Source organism: Falco cherrug, chromosome 20 (assembly GCF_023634085.1).
Source record: "Falco cherrug isolate bFalChe1 chromosome 20, bFalChe1.pri, whole genome shotgun sequence".
Lineage (NCBI taxonomy): Eukaryota > Metazoa > Chordata > Aves > Falconiformes > Falconidae > Falco > Falco cherrug.
Window position 1 is genome coordinate 6049837 of NC_073716.1, and position 18401 is coordinate 6068237.

Below are 18401 nucleotides of genomic sequence, written 5' to 3' on the forward strand. Positions count from 1 at the left end.
GTGGTAATCCACGTTTTTTGACTTCAGGGAAAGAAAGAGGGAAGTGCTAAATGTCAAATTCTACTCCAATTAACACAGATATTGGAATTAGTTTCCTGGGCAGTTCATGGTTAGTAGCAGTCTAGATAGACGGCAATCCACCTCTAACAGCAGACACTGAAATGTGGCCAGACGAACTGTTGTTTGAACTCAGCTAATTACACTGATGAGCTCTCCAGTGGCTTCAAAGAGAATTTAGGCAACTAACTCAGCTAGCGATGTTCACACTGTAAACCATCCATATTTAGGTTATTAACTGGGTACATTCACTTCTCTGTTGCTCCAAGAACAGGGTTTCTCTCAGGCTGGGAAGCCAATTTTAGTACCTAAAGCAATTTCACCCAAGTAAACTGAAAGAGACCAATTCTATTTTTCCTCCCACGTGTTTCTTTTACATACAGACACAGGATGTAACATGACCACTTGGGCAACTGATAGGAATAGTTTACAGTACAGAAGTAGCTTGGTTTTTTTAATATATATTTTTTTCTTTAATTTACCTTCTAGAAGAACGCTAACCAAAGGAGTGCGGTCACTGTTCTTCGTTTGTTGAACAAGCAGCTCCCCATCATCCAACACCCTTGTTACTGGATCACCCCACTTAATAATACCATTCATGATGTAGCTTGCATAGTCTTCCTGGTTGGTTCCAAATGCCTGTATTGAGAGGGACATTTATTTTACTCAGAAATTTTGCGTCACATCAGAAAAACATGAAGCAATTACACATCACCAAAGTGACCAGGACCAAGACTCTGGAAGATGCTTCAGTGAAATGCTCCAGTACTGGAACACCCATTGGTGACAACATTTCAGTTTGAAGGACTGAACCCTGTTGGAGACCATGCACATCTGGAAACATCTTTTCATACACCCTCTATACAAATTCTAATCAGTGCAAGCTGCCAACAGGTTCTGAATCCACACCTGTTAAAGACAATTCTCAAAAATGAGGTTTACACCTACTAAAGTCCATATTAAAGCTGTCACCCATTAACTGAAGTAGCCTAAAAGGGAGAGTATACATACAAGGAGAAGAAATTCCAAGTTGCTCTCTATGTGTTCTATTCCTTTTTATGATTACTGCATGCAACAAAAGGTACAAAACAGAGCCTTAGCACTGCAGGCAGAAAGAGGCTCCCTATTTTCATTCCTACAGCACAGGACACAGTATGTCAGCCCAGGGTGCACCACTGCATGTCTGATCCCAAAAGGAAGGTGCTACTTCATGTCATTAAACATGCTGTGTGATTATTACAGGGGTTACACAGTGCCTACTTACTGGTTTGATATCATTCTCCAAAGATGCAAAAAAGTCTCCTCTTGTCACACGCAAGCTCTCTGCCTTCTCCATATCCACTTCCACTTTGTTACTGGCCTAATAAAGGCAATAAAAGACACTGAAGTACAGCAGTACTGCACACAACCCCTTACCAACCTCCATCTCCACAGATCCAACCCATAGTTGGTTTACATCAGTAAGAAAAATGCTTATTAACAGGACGCTTGTTGGACATCAACATCCCACTGGAGCGATCATCATCTTCACAGAGCCACATCCCTATGCCAGCCCCACAAAGTCATTAAGTAACAGCTGTTACATTTAGAGGCTGTAGAAAATATTCTTTGTTATGCCTTCTGTGGGCTAGACGGCAAGGGGGTGAGGCCTCCTTCGTTGTGGAACTGTTTTTCAGAAAGACAAATTCAGATTTGGTTTAACCCAACTCTGAGTCTAGCCACACCATCTTTGGCACATAAACCAAAAATAAGAATTATTATCCACACACCTCTCTTTCAGGAGGGTTTATTTTTCTATTCAAACCATCTGCTTTCCTCTCCACACAAGAAAGTCTTTAGAGGGAACTGGTAAATATATAATTTCCCAATCATACCATAACACATTTCTCTAGTTTCCAAATAAAGTATAATTTTCATTGAAGTTACCCAAGTCTTAACAACACCACCTGCTTCTACCTGAGAGTATAATGGCCGCACATGACCTCACAGCTCAGGAAGTAAAAATTTAGGATTTCAAGGGGTTTCCCGGAAGGCACAGCAACCTCTGTTATCTTTGCCTAAGACCAGGGTGACGGATGAGTCAAACAACTTCGACCCTCAAAGATGCGTCTCAGAGATATCCTCTTACTAGGATGGTGCACTTGAGAACGGAAAGGAAAAAATGATAATAAAAACAATCACATTATGCTTGTCTTGTAGAGTAGCAAATGCAGCCTCTAAACCACCACCTCAGGAACCCAGACTGGCCACTAACACTGTGCCAAACAAACAGCTGCAACCAGAGGATGGCTGAAACAGTAAGGGTCCCTTCTCACAAAAAACACCCACCAAGCAGAAAATACAGGGTGCCCAACATACCAGCTTAGCAGATTTTTAGCACAGGTTGATCACCCTTTCACTTTGCAGAGGGAAGTGAAGGTACTTTAAAAACTATTAATATATTCCTGAAGTTGTTTGTACACTTAAAAACAAGGGGGGGCTCTTCCTTTCCTAGCCTTTAATGAGTTATAAATTTTAATTTTTAACACACACACAGTGACAGATTATCAGAGAGTTTAAATGATTCAGAAGGATAATATCCCTTGATTTTTAATTTGTGCTCTTGCTTCTCATAGGTGCTTCTGAAAACTAGGTCAGGCCTATGATGTATATTTTAAATTTTGCAGTACTCGTAGGAGAAAATAAAATACCTTAGTGCATCATTTGGCTGAAGACATCTTCAGAATAAACAGTAAAATTATCCAAAAATACTATGTCAAAGTGTTTGAAAAGAAAAAGTGTGGCTGCTTTGCATTTGGAATACACATACATATATTAAGATGTCAATCACATACCAACCTAAAGCAGGGGACTGCTCTTCTACATTTATGCATTGCCACTCTCTCTCCTCCCACTGTGACATTTTAGCACAACAGGGAATACCGCAAAACACTAATGGTCCCCAAACTCACCCAAACTTGAAGCACTGAAAAATCATCAACTATAAGCAAAATTAAAGAAAATGTTTTGCCTGCAGAGGAATAAAAATATCTCCAGAAGTGCTGATTTTTTTTTTTTTTTTTTTGAGACAGAACACAAAATGTGAAACTGTTGATGTTTGTGGGGTTTTTGCTATAGGAAACTATTAATAGCTTTTTAAGTATTTTGGCTACACAAGAAATATTAGCAGAAATAGATATTTTTCCTTTAGAAAGAGTGCTCCCAAGAGATACAAATGCCTAAGCAACCAAATGATTTCTCTCACTTAAATGAAAGCGTGATTTGCCTTCCTCATATTTGAGGTTGAACAGACTTTTTACTTAAAAATATATCAGTGCCGTGGAATTATGTCAAAGGCTCTTCTCTGCAGTAATTCACACCCGTTCTTGGCCACTAGAGCTAAGGGGCTGTGCCTTTCAGCCTCCTTCTTCACTAACTAATCATCTCATATTTCAACACCATCGAATACTGTGGTTTGCATCTGGATTAATATAACCTGACATTTCACAGTCCTTAACTCCTTTCTACTTAAAGATACACTGACCTCCTGCGATCAGCAAACCTTGGGAAAGCAAGGCAATGTTTCTCTAGAACAGAGAGAGCCGAGAACATCACAAAGTCTCTGTGGACACTGAGACAATCACCAAACGAGTACTTATTTGAAATGGAAGACATTGTACAAGCCTCTTCTGAATTCAACCAAGATTTTAGCATCAGCAACATCTTGTAGCAAAGGATTCCTTCCACAGCTTAAATACTACTTCACACAAGGAACATCTTTGCTTTGATGGTGGCCCTGCTGGTATTGTTTGCTGCTCTCCGAGTTCTTGTATTAGGAAAGAGTAAACAGTCATTCCCCATTCATTGATTTCAGTACCCTCATGATTGTTCACACTTTTCATGATCCTTCACCATATTTTTTTCAGGCTGAGAAATCCCAGTCTAACCGTTCTTTCAATGAAAACCCTCCTACACCTCTGCCCTTCCCTGCTGCCTTTCCATATCCTAGTTCTACCATAACCTTCTCAAGGTGAGTGTCCCAGCATTGCACAGATTCAACCACAGCATAATCATGGCCTCAGTTTTGCTCTATACACCTCTCCTAGAAAAATCTAATGTTACGTTTGCTTTTTTCACTGGTAAGGACTGGGCTGGTATTTCAAGATCATTATAACTCCAAGAGCTTGACGTCAAGTAACGGTCAGTCAGTCCCTATCATTGCCAGTATCTTTTTGAATTTTCTTTCCCCAGTGTACACTTCGATTCACTACATCTTGTGCACTTGCATTATTGCAAATGCCTTCTGCAGTTTTCCACAGGTAGGCATTTGTCTTTATGACCACAAACCAGCTATGAGCTTGTAACCTCACTCTTCTCCCCTCTTTACAGATCATTTATGAATATATTGAGTTGCACAGGCTCCAGCAGAGATCCCTCCCATAGGACTGGCTGTCCCCCCTTTCCCCTCTTGCCTCCTGGGCCCAATCCATAAACTGAGCTCCAGACTTTCAGTTTTTATCAAAATTCACTGACAAACAATGACCTTCCACTCCCACCACACTATGCAAGAGCCACCTGGAGGTCAGGAGATGAAAGAGCTAATTCAGAACCATGTAAAACCACAGTGAAAAGGTGGTGTCCATATGAATTTCATCTCCTAAGGTATGCTGGGATGCTATTACCCATTTGGAAGTAAACATTCAAGAAAAGATTCCAAACATAATTATTTTCCCTTTCCCTTTGCCCCAGTGAGAGACGACTGGACTGACCTTAATGTGTCTGTTCATAGCAGTAGACTGAGCAGCTCGAACTAAACCTTCTAATTCAGCACCACTGAAGTTTTTAGTCTCAACTGCCAGTTCTGCAATGTCCACATCTTCAGCCAGCAGCTGGTGTTCCCGCATCCGTACTGTGTGGATATGAAGAATCTGAAATCGACCCTTCTCATCTGGCAAGCCTGAGATTTTAAACAGAACGCACGTCAATCAATGCCTCGGCACAGCAACTGCAGCAAAGCACTTCCCTCTCCATGGTCCTACTTCCAAAGGCTCTTCCTCACCATGAGCAATTCATTCTTACAAGTAGAATATGTGACAATGCTTTTTGTTTGAGAACATTCAACTACACTAATTGCCTTAGCAAATTCCGTTTGCCCTTTGTTGGCACGTTGGCAGTCCCTAATCACTTCTCTGTCTTCTATGTGTTTCAACACATCCTCCAGGAGAACCTGTTTCATGATCTTACTGGGCACTGAAATGACGCTAAGTGGTCAGTAGTTCCCACAGTGCATCTTATTACTCTTTTTTAAAATGAGTGCAATATTCCCTTTTTTCCTGTCACTGTGGACTTTGACTGACTGCCATGACTTTTCAAACATGATGGAGTGTAGCTCAGCAACTACAGCAGCCAATTCCCTGAGGACCCAGGGATGCATCTTGTTGGGTCTCATGGTCTTGCATATGTCCAGGTTCATCAGGTGGTCTCAAAACTGATGTTCTCTTACAATGAGAAGGATTTCTTTTTCCCAGTCCTTGCTTTGAGGTTCACGGACTTGAGAGATGCAGGGAAAGTGATCACCAGTGAGAACTGAGGGGAAAAATTTGTTGAATACCTCAGCCTTCTCCGTGTCAGTTGCCAATAGTTCTCCTGTCTTATCTATCGGGACAGGATGGAGGTGTACATTTTCTACATTTTCTTTAATCTTTCTTTTCTGGCCAATGCACCTTTAGAAGCCCTCCTTACTATTCTTCACATCCCTTGCCAAATTCAGCTCCAGCTGTGCCTTAGCTTTCCTGATCCCATCCGTACACATCCAGACAGTGTCCCTATATTCTTCCCAGGATACATGTCCCTGGTTCCATGCCTGTGTATTTCCTCTTACCCTTTAGTTTGACCAGGAGGCCCTTAGTGAGCCATGCTGGTCTCCTGCCTTCCTTGCCTGATTTCTTACACGTGGGAATCAAGAGCTCTGGTGCATTAAGAAAAACATCCTTATAAGAGTTGCCAGGTCTGCACCCGAGTGCAGTTTCCCAGGGGGTCCCTAATTACATAATCAAGTGAAAGTTCACTCTCCTAGAACTCAGGGTCTTGGCTTCACTCTTCACCTGTCCCATACCATTCTCATAAAATGTTCATCTTCTCTGATGGAGGTGCTAATTTCCATCTGCACCCTTAGCAAGTCCCTTCTGAAATGTATATAATGGAAGATACAGAAAAGACTTTTCTTAAAATAAAACATAACAAGTCAGATCACCATCTTGGTAAAATAATGCTATTCTTTAGCTCATTTTCCAACCTACCTTCCCAGCCTTTATTACAAGGATCTGTTAATTTGCACTGACGAGTATTTGTGCTGAGGATGTGTGAAAAGTCATTTGAAAATGTGCATAGTCCCCAGCAGTGTTCAGTCCCTATCATCTGATAATTTATTCTAGGGATGCCTTGCTCAGTCCCTGGAATTTATTTAATTTAATTAACTTTTGTCTACTAAAGATGTAGGTCTTACACCTGCAGTACAATCAATCTCACCTGTGCTTACTAGTAACAGTCGTTATCAGGCATTTGTTTTCAAGTGCGAGGCTGTTCAAAGGCAACTGTCATTACGGCTACACTTTTTCATCCCTAAAATGCTTTCTTTATTGAGTCTTTCCTTCAAATCCTTGTAGCTGTGTTATGTTTGTAAAGACTGTATCTGGCTACAGTTTTTGCCAATGCTAATATTCCCTCATTACTATTCATCAGCTTGACTTCCGATAATGCTTTATGTGCTGCTATACACTTCCTTTCCCAATTTTCCTTTTTTGTGGATTAAGCCAGGAGTAGGCACAAGTGTGTGTCTATTTTTTCCTGCATCTAACAAATGTCTTAGTCTATGGCATATTTGAAACCATCCACGCTGCCTGTGCTCCACCAGATATTTACATCCTAGCTAGTGCTCTAGTTGTACCTCTAGCCCCCACATCTTGCTGAGCTGTGTGAACAGTAATGCCCGATATGAACTTATTCCCTACAGTACTCAAGGACAGCATTAACTCTGGAGCATCAGCATAAGCTCCCGGGTTACCACTGCTGCCTCAGCAGTCATCAGCTTCACTTCCTCATTCCTCCTTTTGCCTCAGACCTTTCCTTTTCGGCTACCACCAAAACTCTTTCGTGTTTCTGGCTCTTCCAAAGAGTGACGTTACCCTTTAAGGATAAGAGAAAAAATCCCTAGCAAGCTCTTCAGATTACATTGATAGATCAGATTTCAAGAGTTCCCCTACAGTTCAGACCAGCACACACAACTGCAGTTTTGCCTGCCACTGTAGTATGGTATCATATGATTTTTTAGGGTTATATGGACATTTTCATCTAATTTTCTGCAATTGTAAGGAAACAAAACATATTAATAAACATGCCCCTGCCTATTCCTTTTTTGTGACTCTACAGTTTGAGAATTTTTACCTTGACAATAGTCAGTGCCTAGCTCAGAACATAGAAAATGTTTTGTGACGTGTATGTCTGTGGAAGGTTAGGGGAAAACGTTTTACATGCTTTTTCAAACTAGACATCTGAAACTGCATTGTTCAATCTCTAAATTAAACACAGATCTCAACCAATTTGGTGATTTGACTGCAAGACAGGATCATTAAGCTTTTTATCAGTCCCATGCTTTTCTCTGTTCAAACATTTTTCCATGAATTGTTAACCTCAGAATTGAGCATAGCCTAGTCACCCTTTAGACTCCACCATGATCTTTACTGATCAAACTTCTGATCTCAAATGCAAAGTCAAAGACTTGTTTTCACGAATCTATGATGATCTGGGCTTAATAAATCCTATATTATCAGATATTCCAATAGCTTATCAGTAGGTAAGTCTAAAATGGTATTTTTAATTGGCTGATTACATTTACATGCAATATGACGGAAAGAGCTGCATGAAGTTCAGCACCTATGCCACCCTGGTTAATTGTTCACTTTAAAATACACATTTGCTTTACTATTGTAAGTACATGTGAGCTTATGTACTGCGATATGCCAGCTTGCTTACCAATCTCCATTTTCACCTCCAGTCTCCCCGGCCTCAGCAGAGCCTCATCAATCAGGTCAGGTCTGTTGGTCATTCCTAAATTCAAAAGTTAAAAACAAAATAAGCATTATCTGAGCTTACTAAGTGGGTCTCCAACTCCTGAAGACAGCCCACAGAGGTAAGAAGATACCTCAAAGAGTCTCAAGAAAACAGACAAAAAAATACCCATCTTCAGAAATATTGCAGAAGTCATGCCCTGAAGCAGAGTCAGGGCAATAGGGATCAAACCCGTACTTGTGACTGTATCTGCAGGGCTCCCAGCACCAGGACAACCAGACAACACAGCCGGAGAAGCCCCACTCCTTCATATGCCAATACATCAATGCACATAATTCCCTGCAAGTTTTCTCAGCCTACAAAACACTTGTTATCAGAAGCTGAAGGACGAAATTGTTGAAAGCAACAGTATCAGCCAATTAGAGCACTATCTCCCTTTAAAACTGCTACTGATGCTTGTCAGATAGCAGACGTTCAGTTTGGATTAGTCCAAACAGAACCAATACCGGTAAAGATAACCTAGCTGACCTGCAATGATGAAATACCAGCAATTTTCAGCCAGACCCCTTAACAGAGAAAGTAAGCACCATCATTCATACCAATCACTAGGATGTTATTCAGCTGCTCTACTCCATCAATTTTAGACAGCAACTGGTTCACAACAGTATCATGGACTCCAGTGCTACCCGCCATGCTTCCTCTCTGCTTGCAGATTGCATCAATCTCATCAAAAATGATGATGTGCACACCGCTGTTTGCTCCAAGCTATTGGAAAGAAAAACACGTCAGGAATGACATATGTCAACACTGAAAGCAATTCAAACAAAACTAACCTCAACAAGCTCAGCCACACAGATACAGAACATTGGTACCTCCATGTGTTTTTAATATCACCTATTATATATGTATCAGGCCCCTTTCCAGAATAACATCTTGCCATCCTCCAAAATGGGGCAGTTAGTGGGCTTTGCCCAAACATAGGACTCCACAGCTGACACTGGTAAGAGAAGCAGCGTTTCAAGGAAGAGGAGTAGACTGAACCAGAAAAGCACCAGCCTAAAGCTGGAATACACAGCTCAAAGGGTCACAGTACTCAGGATCTGGGAAAGCCCTCTGAAAGGGAGATGGAGAAGAAAGCACACCTGTGGAGGAATGTACCCAATGGGGGACATAGCCCAGCTTGTACTGAATGCAGTAAATACATGGCTTGCCAGACTATCTTTGCTCTCAATATTTTTAAAGGAGCCCATTCGTTCAATGTGATCAGGAAAAGAACCGCTTATTTCCAGGTTCACTCAAAGGTGAAGCAGTTACAGCTGGTAAGAGAACAGCATACTTTTTGTGACCGTATTATGAAGCTTTTTCCCTTCAAATTCCACCTCTAAAACATCTTTTGTGGACAGCGGAGACCACATTAACACTGGGTAAATGTGCTGTCACTGGCAATCTGCCCCAGACACAAGTCATTACAATACCAACCTTTTCGAGACCTTTTTAATCTTACAACTTGTCATCAGGACCATCCCCTCCAGCCAATATAAAGTCTATTTTAACAGGTGTGTTATTGCAAAGGAGAAGAAGCTCACAGCTTTCAGTTATATTGCAAAAAGCAGAAAGAAGGTGATTGTTTACATCAGTATGGGTTACCATGCAAAGCCGACTTACTGAGTAATCTTCTGCAGAAGAAAATTAAATGATTTCAAGCCACTAGTAAAATCTGTAGATTTTAATAGATATTTATTATATAATATAAAATATAAATATATCATTATATTATTATAAATAATATTGGATATTTATTTACTATATATTTATATAAGGCATAAATAAAATTAAGGGATACAATGTCCTCTGCTAACGTCTTCTAAAAAGACTTCCCTATATTTAACCGTGACTTGCCTGACATTGTATTTTCTTTACCAGAAAATCTATCAAAATTAAGTGGTCCACAGCAGGGAAACATTACCATAGCACACCTAAGTACTTACACCTTCAAACTAAAGACTGTACTTTTGATAGCCAGCTAAAGTAATGGATAAAAAAAAAAAAAAAACAAGTTTGGAAAAAACATTCTCTTTATCTCCACTTCCAGTTTCAAAAATTTGTACATTCTAGTTTCAAGACATTAGTCTCATCCATCAGTTTTCTGCTGAGAAAAATTAGTGATGCAGCAATTATAACACTTCAAGGATTATAATATCCTCATACTAACAAGCCTGTAACCCCAAAACCTGAAATTGTGAAAGCCTAATTTGAAATTCATCCTATGTTATGGTCCACCTGAATTTAGTAGCAAAATCCAAATAGACTAATGGTCTCTGCCACAAAAAAATAAAGAAGAAGGAACTTTGCTATCCCATTTTTAAGCACTTTTTGAGCAGGTGACACACCACATAATACAAAGCACAGCAGGATGGGCCCTACTGCGTTACTTTAGAATAACTCTGCATGGCATCTAAACAAATTGTCCATCTTCAGCATAGCCAGCTAGAAAACCAGCTACCTTTTCAGGTTCTAAGATCTTTTTTTCAACTGAGAATGTGACTCTGTAGAACGTTAATATTCAGTGACTTGCAAGGAATAACTATAATCGCAAGCTAAGCAGTGACTCAGTCTTTTAACGCAAGCAGTAATTTTCTGATTATAAACCTCCTTTCCAGCCATTCTTTAGGCACATTCATACTGACCATGCTACTTATCTATGTTTACATTACCCTTCTTTGTTCTTCTTCTGCATCAGCAAACAGCTTGCGGATATTGGCCTCAGATTCACCCACATATTTATTGAGGATTTCTGGACCATTGACCACCTTTGGTTCTCTGGCATTCAGCATCTTCCCAATCTGTCTCGCCATAAGTGTTTTACCACAGCCTGGAGGTCCATACAAGAGAATGCCTTTCACATGCTTGCAGCCTAGAACAAGAGAGAACAAGTTTAGAAAGCAGGCTTACGATGGAAACAGCAATAAAGAGGAAATTGCTGCTTACAGTAGAGGTGCTACAGGGATCTGGCAGGGATGTGCATTAGCCTTAGCTCTGCTCAGTGCCTTCCTTTATCAGTGAAATTCAAACAAAGAATTGCCAGACTGAATCAGAGTCATTACAGTGATCCAGCAAGGGTCAGGAAAAAGAACCCACAGAACAGCACAAATGCTCTCCCATGCATTAGGCATGCCAAGTTAATGGCTAAGGACTGAAAGTGTGATTTATGATTTCTGGTCAGTAATAGAAAGCAACAGGGACCACTTAGTGAACATGTGAATAAGATACTTTTCAGTTCAATAAAACCCAAGTGTAGGTCCCAGCAATACTGATGATGCCCAGATAGTGAGGGGCTGCAGATACTTTTTTTTACATCCTCATATGCCCTGAACACCAAATTTAGGACAAGCACGTACTGTATATGGTTCATCTCTCTCCTAGAGGGACACACAGTGCCTACAAAGGGAGCCTTCCTTCACAGAAGGGTTTCAACTGAGTTTAATTTTCAGGTATGTAAGGAAAATGAAGCATCAGACCGTCAGAATTACTCAGTTGACGGTGAGCTCCCCATGTAGACACAGATCAAACACCTTAATCTGGTTCTTGAAAGAGAAAACAAGGAATATCATGTAATAACGCCTAACTTTTTACTCCGGTATTGAGGCTTTAATGAGTCCCATATAATACATGGCGCTCTGATTGCAAGTTCATACAACAAATACTGAGAAAACTGAAAAAGGCTTCTAACAACCACCAGAACTGTCAGCCCCAAAAGCTTGACCTGTAATTAGAAAGACCTGAAACACTCTAATTTATTCAAAGAACACGACTTTGAACACTGGCATGAGCACTGGCATTTAAATTCTATTCTCTAGGGAAACAGAGGATACAATGGTTGCAAGCTAATGCTGGACACATCCCAGTCGGCAACAGGCACGTTTCCTCAGTGTGCACACAACTGATAGAGGTTCCCCAGAGCAAACAAGAATCATTTCCCTGAAGGACTTGTGGAATTTTGCGTATATAGCTCATGAGCCCCAGACTATTTTATCAACTTTCTTAATATCCTCATGCCTTATACTACACTAAGAGAGGTCGCAGCACCAGCATGTGTCCCTTATGAAGTTTTATTCACTTAGTGGGACTAGCAGCATACACAAAAGCACTAGCCAGACAGAAAAGATAACTGCATCAAGACAAAACCTTTTCCCTGGGAGCAATCCTAAGGGGCTGGTGCTGGAAAAAGCTGAAATAGGAGAGCCGAGATCATGTATCAGCACCAAGTTTTAAACACAGAGCATCAGACTCGGGAAAAGCCTAAAGAAGTAGAAAGTCACAGTATAGTATCATAGCTGAGGCAACTGAAAAAAAGAACAGTGAAGAAAAATAGAAGTTACCTAGAAAAGACACGGGAGCTATATACTGCCCAATTTAAAAGACATGTACAAGACAGATTCAGGATCAGAGCAAGTTTGGATATTGTCTGCTCACAGAGTGGTAAGGAAATAAAAGTAGTATGTAACTGATTTTGTCTAGCTCCTTGTACTTCCAGCAGACCTTTTTCTATTTTCCAGTGGATACTGAAGGTCAAAGAGTAAACACAAAACTACAAGTAAACAAATTTATTTTCAACATTTAGGACACAGCAGGTATTTCAGTAACTTACATCTTCCTGAGCAATTTCCAGCACAATAAAAACTATTAGGTTCCTCACTGTATCGCTTCAACTTTGCCCATGAAAAATAAAGATGTGCAGATAGCAAAATACTAAGCCTACATGGACTCAGGGTAAGTGTCCTTCTCCTTCAAGTGTTTTAGACTGCCTTGGCCACACATAACACCAACAAGCAGCCAACAGACTCCAGCATCTACTGCCCTTCCTCTAGAGGTGTAACTCATGTCACTGTCAACCTCGGCGACCAGACCAGTGAGGACATCCCAAGGAAAGGGACCCTGAGGAAGCTGTACCACTCTAGCCCATGGGAAAACAGCACATCTGGAATCTGCCTCAATAAAAATCTTGACTCTGAACACAAGTGTTTAATTACAGAAGTAGGGAATTCAGTAGCACCTTTTCCTTTTCCCTTGCTCCATCTCACTGCTGCACAAGATCCCTACACGTGCTCCAGCCAAGCGAGGGACACAAGACCACTGTATTTGAAGATAAAAAAACTCTATGTTTTATTTCAAGAAATTTTATTTAAAACCTTAGAAATCTTTAAGCATTAATTGTCTGAGGTAAAAAGCAACAAGTTAATTAGTGGAAACTGCTCCATGCTGTGAATGACACTCATAATTCATTCATTATGTACCACGTTCTTGCAGTTTGCCTTTTTTAAGGATGCGGACCATCCCACAAGAGCCCTGCAGTGCTTAAGATAGACATTAAAGGAAAATCCAAAAGCAGCACAGATGGCACAGAGCTCAGACTTAAGAGGACCCGAGTTCAGTCTCTACCATCGTCAAAAGTTTAACAAGTTTGGGCACACGGAGTTATTTGTCACCCACACAGCATGACTTCCCTTCTGGTTTCTGGCTCATCTCAGCTACGTGGTAAGCTCACCCCACACAACTGTCTCCTCACAGCTGCACAGACCTCACGGCAGCATTCTGCCTTTAAAGAACAAGTACTTTGCTCCTTTATTAACTTACTGATACTCAACTGTGATTTCACTTACTCCTGAACAGTATAATGATAAAGAATTAATTTCAATCTGAATAAATTGCTCACTACAAAATAATTTGTATTATTCACATGCACTGCTCTCTCTCTTTCAGGTTGTTCATACACTGAAATGAAGTTTCAGGACAGAACACTGCTATGAGGAATGTCTGATCCCTACCAAAACCCCCAAGAGCAATAGTGCTGCACTGAGTAAGCATGGTAATAAAGCTGAAAGATTTTTCTGGGCTTCTCTGCAGATAAAAAATTTACTATAAATATCAAGAGATCTAGCTAAGAAGAATTCATTAGTCAACTTTCAGGCATCTACAAGTCAAAAAACATAAACAACATATACTGTCAGTAAAGACAAATTTCACACAGGAATGAATGAGGCATAGATAAATTAAAAGCTATTCCTGTCAAATCAATGTCACAAAAGGTATTGTTAACGTGTTTTGTGGAGGAACATGATCACCTATGTAGCCAAACAGCACAAACCAGGATTTCAATGATGAGTGATGCTTTGAAGGGAAATCCCAAGCAAACTGATGCTCAAACAGCTCCACTGCGCTCAGGCAAGAGAGGCTATCAAAAGGCTATCGGCAAGTCAGGGCACATGTACACAAACAGGCCTGGGAGCATCCTGAAAGAGGCAGGAAAATTGTGCTGTAGAGTATTTTTCTCTAGTGCACTTTCAAAAAAGAACCATGAAGAGCACTCTGCTCCTTCCCCCCTCCCCAGTTTTCCTGCAACTCATGATCTCCCTCCTAGAAGGAGGTACAACCTAGTTATATCCACTAGAAGCTTCTCTTATACAACCCAAAAAACCTGAACTTCTTTACAAGCTCAAATATTTTCCTCCTCTGTGCGAGCTAACATACAGCCTTAGCAAAGGGCCAAGGCTGTAACACACTGCACCTGAAGTCTCATTTCCCATAGTGGGAGCATATGGAAACCAAAAGGCAAACTGGCATGGTTACGGCTGGGTGACTCTGGGAAAACAAAACAAATTTGCTTAGAAAGCCTCCTAGGATTTTTGCCCTCTTCCTATTCCTCAAACTTGCCTATTATGAGAAAGCATTACTTCTTATCCGACAAATAAAAAAAAAATAAAAGACAGAAGCTGCTGCAGGAAGAAAGAAAGAAGGCTGGTCAAAGGCAGGCCACTGCTTCAGCAGCCTGCCAAAGTCCTCGGCTGTACAGTGCCATTAGCTACTCACCCCCCTAGAGCAAAAATACCAGCTCTGGGGCACAGCACGTTCCCCGAGAACCTGACAGCTACAAACCTGACCCAGACAAGCTCGGCCAGTGTTGGGCAGCCCACGTTCAGTCTTTAGCAAGTACCACCACACATGTGTTCCCCCACATCTGAGCATCAAGGACATTACTGACCATCTGCTGCAAGATTTGATTGCCACTGAATGGGCAACATTAAAAGCTGGGTCTTAATCATGTGGAAGAACATTCCTGAAACCAAAGCAATTAGTTCCTTTTCAAATAAAACTGCCACAAGCTACTCCAGTAGAGATTTCCCTGTATAGCTACATTCACCTGGCTAAAATTAAAGTTTTAAATACAAGCAGGACTTTATTAAAATAGACAGGTGATGACAAACTACAAATGTTATGTCTCAAATCACAGTGGGATGCTATGCACCACAGAGGAATTTTGATTAAGTTTATCTCCCTTTTGCTGATTTCACCAATGCAGCCCAAATGTCAATACTATTATGAGAATTTTATAAACACAAATTATTAGCAGTGCAGACATCTCTAACTCGTTAAGCTTACCATTAGGAGTCCCAATCAAAGGTCACGCCTGTAACCTGATACTTAATTATGCAATTTAATGACATACAGTTAGAGGCTGAATAAGTATGTTAGCAAGAACTAAAAAATACCCAATATGGGAAACATTCTACACAAAGCATCACGGAAAAATCATAAAACCTAGTAAGAATTGGAAACTTACTCGTGTTACCAAGAGAAGTCAAACACTATTTTGAACCAGAATGTCACTTACCCGAAGACAAGACAAAGTTTATTTGTTCAACTCTCACTATTCACTTCTTTTGAAAGATCAGAAGAAATGTTTTAGTATAATAGGGATTTTCTACTTGGGAGTGTAATTCCCCTTTTAATTAAAATCAAAGCATTCTGGTGTGATTGTATCATTCAGATGCATGTATTGGGAATCTGCATTGATAGTAAAGTACCGATCCCGAACACATCAGTGAGAGATTCTTATCTTTGCACATTAATCTTCAAGCAGGTTGGGGTAAGATTAGGGTTACCAGACTTCACACAGACAAAATTTCCCCAAAAATATAGCTGGGTGGAATTTCCCCCTCCTCTCATCCTAAGCCCAGCATTATTCCAGCCTACATCACAGCCTCCAGTTAATATTCCTGCAGGATTTACATGCTACCAACAAGCAGCAAGACTTAAGTAACTTGTTTCTGCTTCTCTATCAAAGCTGAAACAGGGAAGGGCTACACCTGAAACAGAAGGTTTTATTTTAATTGGACTCTCAATAGCCAGTTTATTTGATTTATCAATTCATTGTAAAGAGAAGACAACCAAGTCAGTAAGTTCTTCCTAGATCTTTGAAAACAGCTTTCTCATCATATCTTGTCTGGCTGTGAGAAGTTTAATGCACAGATATATATATATATAGACAATACCTAGATTTATGACAAGGGCGGGACATTTATCAATTTCTGATGGAATGTGATAAAAAATAAATCAGCTTTAGAGAAGCTTCCAACTGAACGCTTTTGGCTATACAAACAATATCATGACTCTCAAAAAAAGGGATTTTGGTAAGAGTATATACTTTAAAGACTGGTTTGTTTTGTAAGTCATCACTGTCACAAAGAGTAAATGCCTGTGCCTCTTAATAAAGGAACTACAAAAATTTAGCTAATTTAAGACAAAGATTATGCAGAGCTGTTGGATGGATTGCTGAACACAGCAGCTGATATTTACAGTCGTATCCCACCTGGATGTTAATAGCTATAAATCTCATCAGCATTTTCTACTTTTTGAAATAAACCTGGATCATTTCTGTCTACTTAGAATGTCAACATGATATAATTTGTAAATGACTTATGGAACACTTATCCACAGAGCATTACAGAGTAAATAACTATCAACATAACAGGGTCACTGGGATGTCTCAAGGCCTGGCCTTCCAGCTAGAGAAGGCCTGTGGCTGGCAAGCAGTGGTGGTGATGCCTGCTGACTAACACCACAACTGCAGCCGTATGAAGTAAGAGCAAAAGTCTTCTCAGGATCTCGTAATGACTATGGCCATCAACACAGAAACGCAAAAATTCCTTGCAGCGCATTTGCTGGGAAGTCCCTTCTCTCCCTTCCAAGCCTGCCATCCACAACCTTCACTTCAAATTTCCACATTCCTGCGTTGAAAGAACATTTTTTCTTTCCTGGCCATGCGGAATTTTGAAGCCCCCTCCCATATCACTCCCACTGGGCTCTTTCCAAGGCTGAAGATTTTCAAACCAATTTACTCTGTGTACAGAAGCTTTTCTGATCCAACCGTCCTGATGCCCTCCTCTGATTTTTTTCCCGTTTTACTGCATCCTTTCCAAGACAAAGGCCAAGACCGCATCCAGCAATTCAATATGTGAACAGATTACAGATTTACACAGTGGCATACTTATGTTCTGGGGTTTTTTTTGGGGGGGGGTGTATTTAATTCTTGTTAATAATTACCAAATTCAAGTAGGAATTGACTGACCCCTACTGCACCTTTGAGTAATTGTTTTCATAGATCTAGTATAGCCCCAAAATTTTGCTCAAGTGGAAAATCAGCACAGCCAACATTTTACAAGTTGTGATTTTCATGCCCACCCTTTTTCACTGATCAAAGGTTTGTTTTGTTGTTTTATTGCTGAGTCACTCAGTCTTGGGAAGTCCTTCTGCAGAACCACAGAACAGTTGAGGCTGGGAGGGACCTCAGGAGATCATCTCATTCAACCCCATGGTGCAAAGCAGGTTCACCTACCGCAGGCTGCCCAGTGCATCAGCCACTTCTCACAGTTCTGTGTCATCTGCAGACTTGCTAAGGGTGCTCTGTCCCATCCTCCAGGTCACTAATGAAGAAGTTAAACACTACCGGCCCAGTATGAACACGTGGGATACACCACTAGTGACTGGCCTCCGTAAGGGCATTGTGCTGTTAATCACAGCTCTTCAAGCCTAGCAAGCCGAGCCAGTTTTCAGTCCACCATGCTGCCCACTTAGCTAGTCCATCTTCCATCGGATTTTCTACGAGGCTGTTACAGCAGTGTTGAGAGCCTTAATACATTTAAGATAAACATCCACAGCTCTCCCCTTATTCCCTGAGCTACTGATTTCATTGCAGAATGCTATCAGGTTGGTTAAACAGAATTTCTACTACAGAAAACCACGCTGACCACTCACGATCACCTCCTAGTCCTTCATTTGTCTGGAAATGGTCTCCATAATTAGTTGCTCCATCACCTTTCCAGAGACTGAGGATGAGGCAGACAGGTCTGTAGTACCTGGCTTCCCCTGCCCTTCTTGGAGATAGGAATAACATTTGCTTTCTTTCAGTCCTCAAGAACATTTCCCGATTGCAATAATCTTTCAAAGAGAATTGAGATGGC

General features: G+C 40.7%; 1 protein-coding gene across 6 annotated transcripts in view; it reads right to left on the bottom strand.

The window, feature by feature from the left end:
• Window positions 1-18401, bottom strand: part of NSF (N-ethylmaleimide sensitive factor, vesicle fusing ATPase) — a 75203-nt gene that overhangs the window by 20443 nt on the left and 36359 nt on the right. For all 6 annotated transcript variants that reach the window (XM_055697516.1, XM_055697517.1, XM_055697519.1 and 3 more), the window contains exons 9-14: window positions 10818-11017; window positions 8703-8868; window positions 8068-8142; window positions 4806-4993; window positions 1322-1417; window positions 540-696 (exon numbers count right to left, since the gene is read on the bottom strand). In XM_055697516.1, coding sequence (XP_055553491.1) covers window positions 540-696; window positions 1322-1417; window positions 4806-4993; window positions 8068-8142; window positions 8703-8868; window positions 10818-11017 — 882 coding nt within the window. The remainder of the gene's footprint in view (window positions 1-539; window positions 697-1321; window positions 1418-4805; window positions 4994-8067; window positions 8143-8702; window positions 8869-10817; window positions 11018-18401) is intronic.